The sequence below is a fragment of the Perognathus longimembris genome, chromosome 12, assembly GCF_023159225.1.
Source record: "Perognathus longimembris pacificus isolate PPM17 chromosome 12, ASM2315922v1, whole genome shotgun sequence".
Taxonomy (NCBI): Eukaryota; Metazoa; Chordata; class Mammalia; order Rodentia; family Heteromyidae; genus Perognathus; species Perognathus longimembris.
The window spans coordinates 65,597,721-65,613,321 of NC_063172.1; the positions used below are offsets into that span (position 1 = coordinate 65,597,721).

Below are 15,601 nucleotides of genomic sequence, written 5' to 3' on the forward strand. Positions count from 1 at the left end.
GGTGAAGAAGAAATTGTATTTTCTTTTAAAACATAGTTACTGCACACTCTTGGGTGGGGAGGGGAGGGAGGGATTGGGAGGGAGGGAGGGAACAGAAGACACTGTAGGAAAGGAAATGTACTCATTCCCTGACTCATGTAACGGTGATCCCTCTGTACATAACCTTTATAGTGACAATAAAGTGAATTAATTTTTTTTCAAGAAGTATTTGAATGGGTAAGTCTTGCTGGTCTCCCCCCCCACCCGCCCCCAGTCTGTGCCACCGGATCGTACGCATTTCCATATAGCTGCCCACCAGGTTCTGCTCATGCTTATGCAATGGAGTCTCCGTAAAACCCAAAGAAGCTGGCATTCGTGGCTCATGCCTGTAATCCAAACTATTCCAGAGGCTGAGGCCTGAGATCACAAGTCAAAGTCAACCTGTGATATTTGCCTACAAATAACTACCCCAAAGCAGGAAATGGAGCTGTGGCTCAAGTGGTAGAGTGAGGGAAAAAAAAAAAAAAAGAATTGAGGGACAGCACTCAGACCCTGAGTTCAAGCCCTAGGATTGGCACAACACACACACACACACACACACACACACACACACACACACACCAGCAGTGGCAGCAACAACAACAAAACAGTTACAGTTCCATTTTAGAGTTTTGCAATACTTATTTTAAAAGTTAATGGTTTATACAGTACTTAAAAAGTAGTGGTTTAAGAATAATAATTAGTAGTGCAAAAATAGACTTTACTACTAATGCTTGTTCTTAAACTGAAAAAGAAAACAAAAACCTACCCATATTCTTATCTCTATACCAAATAAACTGCTCCTAGTCAAGCACACCTGATTCTCCGCACTCAGAGACAAGAGAACCTGGGGTTTGAGGTCAGCGTAGGCCTGAATTGCAGGACAGTCTGAGATATACCTGGTGATTCCATCTCACACCAAAGGCTGGAGATGAAGCTCAGTGATGAAGCACTGAGTTTGCTCTCCAATAATGTCCTGCAATTAAAAAAAATCGATATCTTGTTTTATTTCATTAAAGGGAACTGCTCTTCAGTCGCCGGAGCTTGACTAGTTGCTTCTTGAATAGCCTCAGAGTTTTTATTTTATTTTATTTTACCTCTCCATATGATAATGGACTGCTTCCTGAACTCTTGGCTAGAAATCAGCCGTGAGAAACAGTATTTTATTCTTTGTGACCCAAAAAACTACCGCCCTCTTGAGGCAAAAGTGTTCTGCAACGTGGACACAGTGGAGCCGTGGGCTTGGTGACTCATTTCCACTCAGCACTCCAGACCCCACGGCCAGCTGGGGAGCCCAACTCAGGGGGAACCCCTTCTCCTCCCCCGCTTCTCAGTTGGCAGATCCTACTTGACCCGATAGGAACGGTTTTCTCTGGTGGTTTTCTTGTACACGAGCTTGAGCATTGTTTTAGCTAGAGATTAAACCACAGAGCTGCAGTGTCTCTTGACGGAGCGCAGGGGGTGGTGGGAAGGTACAAACATAGTTGGATTAGCTGGCCCCGGGAGGCTGACACCCCAAATCAGGAGGCGAAGGTCTGATGGCTCCAGGTCTGAAGCAGGGAACTTTGTGCACCTCAGAGCCCCAATTCATCACCAAAAAGCTAGACATGGAGCTGTGGCTCAAGTGGTAGAGTGCTAGCCTTTAGGGAGGAATAAAGCTCAAGAACAGTGCCCAGGCCCTGAGTTCAAGCCCCAGGACTGGCATGCACATGCACGTGCGCACACACACACACACACACACACACACACACACATGCAAAGTTGAATTAATGCAGTGAGCAGTTAAAGTCTCTCCCTTATTAATGTTGCATGATTTTTCTAGCAATTTTAAACCAACCAGAGAGAGTTAGCCTTAAGCCAAAAAATAACATTTGAAGACTGCCCCATACAGCTCAGGAGCTCACCACAGCGTCCTCCAGAAGCCCAGCCCCACGCCATCATCGGAGCCAGGCACAGGCTCGCGAGGGAAGAGAAGCGGACACGGCACCTATTTTTGGTATCCTTGGATGCAGTGTAATAGCAAACTGTGTGGTCATGCATGTTTTATTCTCTCTGTTGTGTTTTCCAGAGGGATAACCCATTGGCTGATAGAGTAACAAATGAGAAGTAACTGCACTCCATTGACCTGCTTAACCCTGCAGGGAATGATGGGAAGGGGCAGCCGTTTGCTTTGAAACCGTGGAACAGGTATGGAAAAGCCTCTTTCCTGCTTGCCTTCTATGTCTCTGCACATCCATTTCCCGATCGGTTGAAAACCACAAGTCCTCCTCCCGGGGCATCCGCACTGGAATCCTAGGCACAGGTACCGTGGGATTATTTGTAACAGTTCTGAATTGCCCCATCTTCAAGCCGCTGTTTATATACAAACTGGAGACAACAGTTTTCAAAGAGCAAATCACTAATCGCATTAGGAAGAGTGATTTCTTTTGAACATAGGATTAACATGGCAGAAGTGTGTTTAGCTTTAAGGTAATTATTTGTATTGTGGGGACTTTGGTCCACCGAACGGATTCCCAGGCAGGGGGTAATATCCCAATGGGCAAGTGTGTTGTTGCTTTCCTGAATGACAGGTGCTAAACGCACATTTGTTGCGTGGGGTGGGTAATGTCCTTGTCCACCTTAATTTTTTCAGTCATGACAGGATCCTGCTAAGAAAGGCATGTTTTTCTGGTTTTAAAAAGTTCACAGAACAGAGAGTGATGCAGCTTCTTTTACTTTGAAAGGAAAATTTTATTTCCACATGAAAATTTATAGAATAGCATTTGTAACCATCTCTGGAATGTGAGTTCTATAAAAGAAAATACTCATTTTGAGTCCATGGCCTGTCACCATGAAGGTACGGTATCTTCTCTCAGTTCTGATTACTACCTAGAAACAGGTGAGCCATACATGGTTGGGTAGTAACTACCTAGTGGGCAACACTTCACGAAATTACAGTATGAATGTCATAATGATGCAACCAGGAAATAGTTTTAAGACCAGAAGATTGAGTACTATGTGCTGGGTGACCAAAATTAAATTACTTAATGATTTTGCATGGCAATATTTTTTTTCCTATGGGATGGATTATAGATGAGGTACCATGAATAAGTAATGAAGACTTGAATTTTGCATAGGAATATTAAAATCCAAAAGACTGCAGGTAAAGAATTGATAAGAATTACATTTTATGTAACTAATTAAATGAAGTTATGGCTCCTTTTTCCATTTGAGGCTATTTAGGAATGATTATTATAGGATGTTTTGGGCACCATTCTGTAGTTGCTATGTTCTTGGGATATATCTTTGTTTTCATACATTAAGCTTTCAATGTATTGGTGTATCGAATCCAAGACTTAATGTCATCTAAATCAATAATGTATGAAGAGTCTGGTTTCTAGCCCAGCATGGAGACAGAAAAAGTATGTCATTCCTGCTGCAGAGCAAATGCCCAGTCCTCCTTCCCTTTGTGTTTCAGTCTATAGAAGCAGTCAACAACTAACTATCACTAACTAACTATAACTAACTGCATTGGCCAACGATTGACCAATTGTCTTCTCCGGACAATACACCACAGATGGACTTTTAAAGAATTGGCTTCATTAAGAGGTGTATCTGTCTAAAGAGAAATATCTTGGTGATAGAGCAAAGGCAGGAAATGTAACAAACATTCCCCACCATGAAACAAGAGTAAGCTACTAGGTTTCACTACGCAGGAATAAATTACAATGCAAGTCAATTGCTAAAGGACGTGATGACTTGAAAATTCACCTAAGCCAAAGAATAGCTGGCTGTGGTGTCTTTATGGGTGTGAGTTTCTCGTGTTTTCTACACGGAGGAGCAAAAGATGAAGAAGCATGATTGTGAGACCGCAGCTGCGTCTGGAGCTGCTTCCAGAGCTGCTCTCTGGGAGGGCTGGGCTCGAGCCCCTATTGGGCCAATCATCTGAAATGACACCAATGCAGAACCTAATGCACCCTAGCCTTCTGGGAAAATTAAAAGAGGACCACAAGTTTGAGAATGGTCAGGGAAGAGTATTTATGTCATGGTAGAAAGAGAACGAGTAGCACAACTAAAAGAACTCACTGAAGGACAAAGGTGACGAGGTTTCTGTAGCTGATTCGGGCATTGGGTGTGGACATAGCTCAGGCAGTTTTGACCCAGGGGCCAGGAATCTTTATTATTTCTATACAACTTACAAATTGGCCTCTTTGCAGAAGTTCTTAAATACTTGGCTCAACCATACATCTTTTTACTTTTTCAAAGCTTAAAAATGTCATTAAAAAATTGTCACCAAGACTCTGAACAGTATAGACCAGGCCACTGGCTGATTTTTTTTTTAATTTTTTTTTTTTTTGCAAGTAGTAGGGTTTGAACTCAGGGTCTCTCAGCCCACTCAGATTGCTTACTTGGTTGATACTTTACTGTCTGAGCCAGGCCTCCAGCCCTGTTTTATGCTGATTATTTTGGAAATGGGGTATCATGGATTTTTCTTCTGGAGTCTTAGGTTTTTGAGTAGCTAGGATTACAGGTATGAGCCACAAGGGCCAGGTTGTACTTTTTTTTTTGCGCTACACAGTGATTCCCCTTGCAGACTCCAAAGTTACCAGTCTTCCATGACAGGATCAAGAGAGTCACTTCCCACCAAGTCCACGTGGGCCCCAAAGTTAAACTTGGACATGAGTGCCACATTAGAAAGAATATGTACCAACGTTTTGCAAAAAAACAAGCAGTAGTACTTTTAGCAGATCACTCTTGGCCTTCTTGTGAAGCTGCCCTGCACATTCCCACGTAACCAAGAACACTTGTCAAAGACCTAACATGTGCTAGCACAGTGCTGGGTGTCTGACTTCTAATGGCTTAGTTCCCAAACAGACCCTTGTCCTCTGCAAGATTCCTTTTTCTTCTGTTTCACCTCCATACTGGATACCTGAGGGTTAGGTCTGAACACTAAGTTCATTACTGAATCATTCTCTTAGACTTGAGGTTACTGCAGCAACTTCCCTAAAGACTGGCACACTGCCCTTCCCCTTCCCCCTCCCCCCCCCCCCCCCCCCGGCTTTGAATAAATCACTGAATTGTCTTCTGTGGGTGTTACTATCACCAGGCACAAGTGACAGTTATCGACATGTCCTTTAGAAGTACAGACACTTCACTTAGGGTCCTTGACTTTGATTACAGATTAAGAATTTTTGAACAGGTTATGATGGTAGGGGAATGTGGCAGAGCTTTACTGAGTAAGTAAGAAGTAGATGAGCAGGCAAGCAGACAGACAGACAGACAGACAGACAGGGGCATATTCTGACAGAGTGTGGGTGCTCTGGAAAGGGAGATGCGTGTACAGACACACACACACACACACACACACACAGCTACTTGGCTGTGAGGGGTATTTGTATGGTAAAGGCATAAAGAGAGGCGTTGCTGTAATCCCTCCTGGTGTTACTTTCCGTGTTTCTGTGTGGGGGGTGGGGTCATTCCTTCCAGGGAAGACTGCATCCTGCCGTGAAACAGATCCGTGTCCTTGAGATGAGGAAAGCATTCTGGTCTCTACATTTCAGGCAAGAGGATGCTTAAGTTTGGGAGAAGCGTTTTTCTCAGGAAGGCATCCACGAATTCTTGGGGGGTGAGAAATGCATCTTGTTGTCTGTCTCTGAAGCAAAAATGCCACTTCTGTGTCGAGTTATCCTGTCTCATCTCCCCCTAAACCACTGGGGTCCCTTAATCTTAAGGGACGTAGATGAATGACTATCTCCTGCATTTGCTGCAAGCTTCCCACATCTCATTTTCCCTAGGCCACCCTTCCTCGTTTTCCCCTAAATGGCTTTGGTCCCTTAATCTTAAGGGAAGTAGATGAACAAATATCTCCTGAATTTTCTGTAAGCTTCCCATACCTTGCTTTCCCCTAGTCCATCCTGCTTCATTATCACTATTGTTATCAGCTTAGCAAATTATCCTCGGGAACTTGCAAATCTTTCCCCCCCTGAAATAGTGGCAGCAATACCCCAGTAGGAGGTCAAAGGTCAGAGGGCACAGCAATCATGGTGTGGAAACGGACCCTTTCTGCCTTGCTAAAAGCTATCCTAGTCATTTCTTTTCTTTTCTTTTCTTTTTAAGGGCTAGGAGTCTTTATTAGCCACGAGGACTACACCTCACTACCAGGATAGTAAAGTACAGCACCTGCTTTGTCTATTATCAGGGTTTCTAATTTGTTTAGTTATGATTTTCTATTGAGTTTAAGTAACGACATATCTTTCACAGTACACATTTTAACCTTCGCAATGATCAAAATCATCATTCTACTCTACAAAGCTTACGAACTCTATGAACTTTAACAACAAACCCATTTCTTCTAGACCAAGTGATAGGTACATTTCTTTCCTCTGGTTTGGTATCATCTCTTCCCTTTCTCTCCTTCCCTCCCTCCCATCCCTGTCCTTGAGCTGCTTAGTTCATTTTTACCCATGACCAGTGTAGCTGATGGACCCTCTGCTGTATTTTTCCCCACCCTCTTTCCACTCATTCTGTGCCCTCTTCCTGGCTTCCCTCAGATATGCTTAGCATACGCTACATATGAGGTAAAGAACATAGAGTCATAAAAAAATAATAGGACAATTTCAGAAGAGGTCCTTTGTTTCCTTATCTTTGGGGTTCTCTTCAGTCTGTAAGTTACTTTATGTATATGTGAAGAAGTGCTTGGGTCTTACAATTTGGTGCTTTTCTCCCAAGACTGTCCTGTTTTGGTCTCACTGTCTATGGGTATCTTGAGTCCTGTTTCTTATATCTCACTGCATTTTAAATCTAACACCTGCATATCAAGGAGACCATACGCCATTTGTCTTTGTTTTCTTGGCTTATCTCGCTCAACATGATTTGTTTTAATTCCACCCATTTCCATTATCTTGTGTGTATTGCTGTTGCAAGAAATGTACTCACTACCTTACGTATGTAACTGCAACCCCTCTGTACAAAACCTTGACAATAAAATTAAATTTAAAAAGAAAACTAATAATAATAGATTTTGGCAGGGATGTGGACAAAAGGAAAATCTTCTATACTGTTGGTGTGGACACTGTACCTCTCTGCCTTGTAAAAATGTATCTCAGTACATTTCTTGTCGAACATTATGACCCCCTACCTACTACACTGTTGGTGGGACTCTAAACTGGTTCAACCACCCTGGAAAGCAGTGTGGAAGTTTCTCAAAAGACTAAACATGGAGCCTCCCTAGGACCCAGCAACCCACTCTGGGGCATTTATTTACCTAAATGACCTCAATGTCAAACTAAACCTACCCACATAACCAAGTTCATGGAAGCATTATTTACAATAGCTAAAATGTGGAATCAACCCAGATGTCCCTCAATAGATGAATGGATCAAGAAAATGTGGCCTATATACACAATGGAATTCTATGCTTCCATCAGAATGAATGGCATTGCCCCATTTGTAAGGAAATGGAAAGACTTGAAAAAAAAATTAAGCAAAGTAAGCTAGACCCAAAGGAACATAGGCCCCGGTTTCCCTCATTTGCAAGAACTAGAATATGTTTAGGATAGTCTCAGCAGAGGACCACAATAGCTTAATAGCTATGTGCATATGACCATATGAAATGATTCTTATTGAAATGAACTCCAAGAAATAGAAACAAGAGGTTTTGTTATTTTACTGTTTGCAGTTATTTCTTTTTATTTCCCTTTCCTTGGTTCCCCATTGTCACTGTTTTTGATTCCTGTACCCTTTGTTTTATATATGAATTTATCTGATTAGGGCAAGAGAAGACCAATCACAGAAACGGTGGGAAAATGCAACCAATGCAACAGCGATACTCACTAGGCACTATGTTAGGCATGAACTTTGCAATTTGGGAAGCGAAGAGGTTTGGGGGAGAAGAGTGAGAAAATGGGGGAGGGGTAGCACTGTTAAAAAAGAGGGCTGGGGATATAGCCTAGTGGCAAGAGTGCCTGCCTCGGATACACGAGGCCCTAGGTTCGATTCCCCAGCACCACATATACAGAAAACGGCCAGAAGCGGCGCTGTGGCTCAAGTGGCGGAGTGCTAGCCTTGAGCGGGAAGAAGCCAGGGACAGTGCTCAGGCCCTGAGTCCAAGGCCGAGGACTGGCCAAAAAAAAAAAAAAAAAAAAGAAAGAAATGTACTCATCACCTTACTTCCGTAACTGTAATACCTCTGTACATCACTTTTCCAAAAAAAAAAAAAAAAAAAAAAAATTAGGGAGAGGTTGTTTCCTCCAAAGGAGGAAAAATGTATCTCAAGACTGTCTGTTGGTCCATGGGAATCATGGTGTGTCTCTTATACAAGGAAAGACCAATTCAAACAGAAACTACTTGTTATGGCTGCAGAATATAGAGAAAAGTCAATAAGCAAAGATACCTGTTTGTCTGTACTTCGATTTGTCCTTAATTCTCCAGAATAGCTCTCTCCTTTACCTAGATGAGTCACTCTTTCTCTTAACTCGGTGGCCAGCTCTCAAGGACCTAGAAGTCCAATTTAAGGAATAGATACAGAGATTTAAGAATAGCTACACTATAGTATCCTGGCTCAGAGGTGGTTAAGAACTGGCCACTTGTGTTTAATTCAGAGTAAATGTGACAATGAGGAATGTTGGCTAATAGTGACCAAAGGCTTCTTTTTTTTTTTTAAGTGTGTTAATTTGTACACTGAGGAAGGTTATTGGCTCAACCCAGAAGGGGTCTGATGCATTATGGGAGGGTAAGAATTACAAGGACCTGAGAGCAACTGGAGTCAGAGGCCCGAGCTCCACTTGTAGCACTGCCTTCTGCTACTGCTCTCTGCTGGTCAGGTCCTGCTTTGATGTCAGAGCAGCCAACACTACTCAAACTGCTCTTCGTTATGAATACAATTTTAGAGGCATCTGAGTTGGTATGACTTGGGTGGAGACCACTCCTGGCCTCCTCAACTGAAATATGTATGGCTGGGGCAGATCTCGAAGACAACATTTGTTGCCATGGAGACCTATCTAATAATCCCCAGAAAAACAGAGACTTAATTGACTCTCAGGACTTTCCTAATGGCTTCTAGCCAAAATGACCTAAAAGATACTTGTTAAGTTGACCTAGGTGATCTCTAATTCCACAATCTATGTTGATTCAGTACTTTAACTGGCAAAAATTATATATAGTTATGGTGTATCTATATCTATATATGTAAAATGATGTTTTGAAATATGACTGAATTTAACTAATTAGTATATGCGTTATTTCCCGTACTTATCTATTTTTGTGGTAAGAATAAGTCAAGTTTCAGGAATAATTCGTGATAACTACAATCACCAAGTTGCACAGTAGAGCTCGTAAACTGACACTCTTTAATTGAAATTCTATTTCTTTTGACCAATATGCTCCAACCCTTCAACCCAACTCAACTTCTAGTAACCTCCATTCTACTCTGCTTCTTTTGGCTCAATTATTTTTATCCCAAATGTGAATGATAGCTTGTGACAATTGTTTTTTTGTGTCTGGTTCATTTCACTTTACATAAGAGCCTCAAGATTCAACTATGTTTTAGAAAATGACAAAATCTCATAGCAAGAATCTGGAACCAACCCAGATGCCCCTCCGTAGACGAATGGATCAGGAAAATGTGGTACATATACACAATGGAATTTTATGCCTCTATCAGAAAGAATGACATTGCCCCATTTGTAAGAAAATGGAAGGACTTGGAAAAAATTATACTAAGTGAAGTGAGCCAGACCCAAAGAAACAGGGACTCTATGGTCTCCCTTATTGGGAATAATTAGCACAGGTTTAGGCAAGTCACAGCAGAGGATAACAGGAGCCCAATAGCTATACCCTTATGATCACATAAGATGATGCTAAGTGGAATGAACTCATGTTATGGAGACAATTGTTATATCACAGTTGTAACTACTTTCAACGTCCCATGTGTATCTGTAGCTTCTACTATTGATGATGTTCTTGTATCACCTTCTTGTGACTGTATCTACACTATCGCTGTAATCTTATCTGAGTGTATTGGAAACCGTGTATACTGGTATTAGAATTAGGAAATTGAAAGGGAATACCAAAATTGAGAGACCAAGGGTAAAATAAGAGAAACAACAACAAAAGCAATACTTGCAAAACTGTTTGGTGTAAGTGAACTGAACACCTCAGGGGGGAAAGGGGGAGGGGGGAGGGGGGTATGAGGGACAAGGTAACAAATAGTACAAGAAATGTATCCAATGCCTAACGTATGAAACTGTAACCTCTCTGTACATCAGTTTTATAATAAAAACTTAAAAAAATATAGAGAGCTAGGCACCGGTGGCTTACACCTGTAATCCTAGCAACTCAGGAGGCTGAGATCTGGGATCGGGTGTGGTTTGAAGCAAGCCTGGGCAGGAAAATCCATAAAACTCTTATCTCCAATTAACCACCAAAGTGTCAAAAGTGGAGCTATGGCTCAAGAGTGCTAGCCTTGAGCAAAATTCTTAGGGACAGTATCGAGGCCCTGAGTTCAAGCTTCAGGACCAACACCAAAATGAGAGAGAGAGAGAGACAGAGAGAGAGAGACAGAGAGAGAGACAGAAACAGAGACAGAGACAGAGAGGCATAGAGAGGAGAGAGAGAGAGAGAGAGAGAGAAAACGTACTGAATCCAGTGTGTCCAAAACACGCTTGATCCATGACTTGTCCAATGGAGATAGAAGAACATAGAGTATTCTTTTGCTTGTTAAAATATTTAGCATATTTGGAAAATATGCCAAAAAGAATGTATTCAACTTTTACACAAAGAAAACCAAAGCAAGTGATAAGGATTGACTCTCAGTACTTCTGAATCACGTAGATCACATTTTGCTTTGGGCAAAGTTCTTTCTCCATTGGGGGGACCCCTTGTGCACTTTGGTGCCTTGAGACTCAAAACTCTCCTTTTTCATGTCTGGATACTTTTCTCTCCTCTTTTTCTTTCTGTAGCTAGCACATACAGATACCTCAGACTGCCATTTTGCAAAAGGTTGAAAGTGACCAGTGTGTGTCATCATGATTTTTCCTTCTTTGGTTTTGCAGCCTGGGAAAAATGGAAAGTAACGTCCCTAACCAAAGGCAGCGGACCCTGTCAACAACTGGAGAAGCTCTATATGAAATCCTCGGTCTGCAGAAGGGAGCAACAAACGAAGAAATCAAGAAAACCTACAGGTACAGAGGAGGTGCAAGGGTGACCTTTCCCCAGCTCGCGGTGATGGTTGGTTTATGGCTGGCAAGTGGCTCCGGTTAGACATAAGCTTCTTGTGGACACCAAGGAGTCTGAATTTTGGACCCCAGGTGTCCGCATCTGCAACACAGGCAATTAGGAATAGACAGACATGGCAATCGTTTTATGAATCCATCAGTCTGGCTATGGCAGAAGAAGGGTGGGAGAGAGCAGACGAGAGGAAAGGAGAGAACCAACCACAACCAATCGCAGTGCTTTAATTCACATTCAATAGCATCAGTGATTCTGGAAGAAGGATGTGTTTCAGTAAGAGTGGATTTGTCCCTCTCCACAGCCACTAGAGTGGATTTGATACTCTATTCAAGCCCTGACCTTGATGCGTCATGTCTATCTAGTCTAATTCTACTTTAGCTACACTTGAGAAAAATAAAAATATCCCTCTAGCTGAAGCTTAAAAGAATCGTACATTGAATGCAAAATAATTTATTATAGAAAAAATTAAGGTTATGGAAGTTTGAAATGTTGAAGCTGGCAAAATTTTTTTTAGCAATTTTCTTTATGAATTAAAAAATATTTACCTGATATGGTTAAAAAGCCTCTCTTAGGAACACCACTACAAAAATATGAGCTGCTATCTTAGTACATTTATGCTTCTGCTTTTACATGGCATGTCTGATTTTGGTGTAAATAAACCTTATCATAAACCATAAATAAAGGAATATGATAGGATTCTGGGTTTGCTTTTTTCTGAATCACTAGCCCACCAATATTTATTGAGTCACCTATTTTTACCTAGTAATGGCACATCCTCTGGCTTTAATTGAATTTGACCATGTGGTGAAACTATGGAGCCTGAAATGCCTTCAAGAGACTTGCACTGAAGCATAAATGACTGCGATGCAACGTACTTTCTGTGAAAGCAGTGGGGTCTGGCCGAAGTCAATGCCAGCTTTGTAGCTTCTATCTCCCTTCAGGTGCTAGAGAGAGGAAAGTGTTTGCTTATCATTTTTTTCCCTACTGGGGAGGTGGGGGGCCCGGTCCTCAGCCAATGGAAGGCTGAAGTCTACATAGCAGTCACAGCAGTTATGTCCTAAGCTACGAAAATGCTCCAGAAAAACCATGCCAGACTTCCTTGTAATTCTGTGTGTGTGAGTGTGTGTGTGTGCGCGTGCATGTGCGCACACTCGAGCACACCCCTGTCTTGGAGTTTGAACTCGGGCCTGCCTGCTGTCCCTGAACATTTTACTCAAGGCTAGCACTCTTCCACTTGAGCCACAGCTCCACTTCTGTGTTTATGGTGGTTCACTGGTGATTAGAGTCTCATGAACTTTCCTGTCTGGGCTGGCTTTGAACTCCAGTCCTCAGATTCCTGCCTCCTGAGTAGCTAGGACTGCAGACCTGAGCCACCCGTGCAAGGCCCTGACAATTCTTAAAACTCACTTGACTTTACAAATTTGACTTTTAACTGTCCTTATTAATTTTGGAAGTTAAAATTCCAGGTCATATCCTAATTGAGTCATTAATTATGCTGGACTGTTTGCAAGTTTAATAATTACAACGTAAGTCTTTCCATGGAATCGGTGTCTTGCTATTAATTTTGTTTTAATGTCATACAAATATTATTTTTTCAGCTGATTAGGGTACTAGTATGCTTCCCAAAGCATCTATTTCTATCTAAATTACACATTTGTATTCTGCAAGTTATTCAAAATGTATGAGGAAGCAGTGTAACCCACCGAGGGGATTAGTCTTATATTCCGAGATCTGGATCAAAGCAGAGACAACATAGTGGAATTAAAATTCAATGAAATTTAATCAAGTTACCAACTCTTGAATCCATTCACAGTTTGACCTCTCATATAATCTTGATTTGTGCTGTGGAAAATAAGGTTGAGTTAGAAGGCTTCTTTTTCTTCTTCTGAAAATATCTTTTATTGTATCTTTGTTTGTGCACTTATTGTGCCAGTACTGGGGCTTGAACTCAGGGCCTCACATTCTTGCGTGGCTTTTTTTGCTCAAGGCGGGCGCTCTACCACCTGAACCACAGCGCCACTTCTGGCTTTGCTGGTTACTTGGAGATAAGAATCTCAAGGCTGCTTCTGCCTGGGCTAGCTTTGAACCATGGGCCTCAGATCTCAACCTCCCGAATACCTAAGATTTCAGTGGGTGCCACCAGAGCTCAGCTTTGGCATCTTCTTCTTTATATTGTATTTAAATTTTTTGTAGATACTATAGTCATTTGATTAAAATAAAAACATACAAATATGTATACAAGAAAGTCTCCCTCTTACTTCTTATTCCTCAGGTCACCTCCTCAGGGGAAACAATACCATCAATTCTTTGCATACCCTTCTAAAGACATCCTCTGCATACATGAGCATATAGAGACCTGCTAGTCTTGGAAAGACTGAGTAGACTTATTTCTCCTGGATAATCCCTAGGGGGAAAAAAAAATAGAAGAGATGACAGAGAGCAGGCTGTGACAGGTACAGGATAGTAAAGTGGTTAGGGACACCACATCAAAGAAACAACACAGAGGCAACCCTCACGAGTGATCTGGGCCTGGACCTGTTCTTTCCCAACTCCCAATCTAGAAACCTCCAGGGAGCCTTGTGTTTCCACCAAGTTGATCAAAAGTCCCCCAGCAACCTTAGATTAACTATTCAGAATAGCAAGAAGGCTAATACTTTCTTTTCTCAGCAAGCTGATATATCCCTCTCCTCTCTGTAGACCTCATCTAACACAGCACATTAAATATACAGGGGATTCTATGACAACAGGCACCTACTCAGCAAGGCTTTTTGTTATTGCAGGCTGGGGACTCCTTTACCTAACCTAAAGGCACCCAGCTTTGTGACATTCCTTTCAGCTCCTCAAATACTACCACCAGGTACCTGGAGGCTCAGAGGCCAGAGGCAAACCTTATAGACCAAAATATCACTAAGGGGTCTAAAAATTAGACTACCAGTGAAATTAACCAAGAAAATAGGACGGGACCCACAGGGTCCCATAAAAAGCAGAGTTTCCTAGCCTAGGAATAGAGCCAGAGTTTCTTAGCATAATAGCCAAAATGTCACCATGGAATTAAAATCACCCATTAAGAGAACCAAGAAAATCACAACTTAAACAAGAAAGCCATCATCTGACTTCCATAATGACACGAGACAGATGCTAGAATTATCTGACAAATATTTCAAAGTAAACATTGTAAAAAAGATTCAGCCAACAGTTACAAATCATTTTGAAGCAAACAAAAATGTAGGAAACCTAGTAAACAAGTAAAAAATGTGAAAAAGAAAATTAAATGTACTCAGAAGTGAAAAATAATAACACTAACTAGATGAGATGGATAGTAGACTACAGATGATGCCAGAGAGGATCAAGGAGGTTGAAGATGGAGCGATAGAATTTACCCAGTATGAACAATAGAGAGAAAATCAGTCTAAGGAAACTTTGGGACAATAACAAGAGATTCAGGATTTGTGAAATGAGAATCTTGGATGAAGAGGAGCAAAAGAACAGAACTGAAAGAGTACTTGAAGAATGAATAGCTGAAACTCACACTTGACAAGAGATATAAACGTACAGATTCAAAAAGCAGACAGGCGGGGCATTAGTGGCTCACACCTGTAATCCTAGCTACGCAGGAGGCTGAGATCTGAGGATCGTGGTTCAAAGCTAGCCTGGGCAGGAAAGTCTGCAAGACTCTTATCTCCAAATAACCAGCAGAAAACTGGAAGAAGCCTTGTGGCTCAAGTGGCAGAGCGCTAGCCTTGAGCTGAAGAGCCCAGGGACAGCACCCAGGCCCAGAGTTCAAGCCCCATGATGGACAAAGGAAGAAAAAAAGCAGACAGACATTTAAACCAAAGCAACTTTTCACTTATCTCCTGTTAGCTGTACCGGTCAGTGATAAAGTAGAACTACAAGTTGTATAGACTTTATTGTTTATGACCTTAATAAAATGTAAGTGTGTATAACTAGCAAGGCATCTTTAATTGGGACTAGTGCACAAAAGAAATCTCAATATCCAGAAGCACATGAGGTTTTCAACTTTCCACCCTGTCCATTTTTGTAAAACTGCAGCCAACTTGGGACTTTTTAAGCACACACACACACACACACACACACACACACACACACACACATATTTTAAGCTCAACCAAGCTGTGGTTGGTGTAATGGACTGTTTATACTGTGCTATGGTTTTGATTACGGAAGACAATGAATGCTTTGACAAGGAATGCTGTCTTTGAGAAAAAGGGAGCTCTTCAGATGCAATGGCTGTTAGTGTCCTGTTTATCACGCTTTGTAAATACTAGAGAAGCTTTGACCAATTCAGCTTAGAGATGGAATGGAACTTTGCTTACACAAATTGCTATTAAACTCCTGCTTAGGGTGTTCTAATTTT

The 15,601-nt window shown here is 41.7% G+C and overlaps 1 protein-coding gene across 1 annotated transcript in view; it reads left to right on the forward strand.

Moving 5' to 3' along the window:
- The first annotated feature begins 2,090 nt into the window (after positions 1–2,090).
- Positions 2,091–15,601, forward strand: part of Dnajc5b (DnaJ heat shock protein family (Hsp40) member C5 beta) — a 49,026-nt gene continuing 35,515 nt past the window's right edge. The window contains exons 1-2 of the mRNA XM_048358760.1: positions 2,091–2,205; positions 11,049–11,177. Of these exons, the coding sequence (XP_048214717.1) occupies positions 11,059–11,177 (119 nt within the window). The 5' untranslated portion in view covers positions 2,091–2,205; positions 11,049–11,058. The remainder of the gene's footprint in view (positions 2,206–11,048; positions 11,178–15,601) is intronic.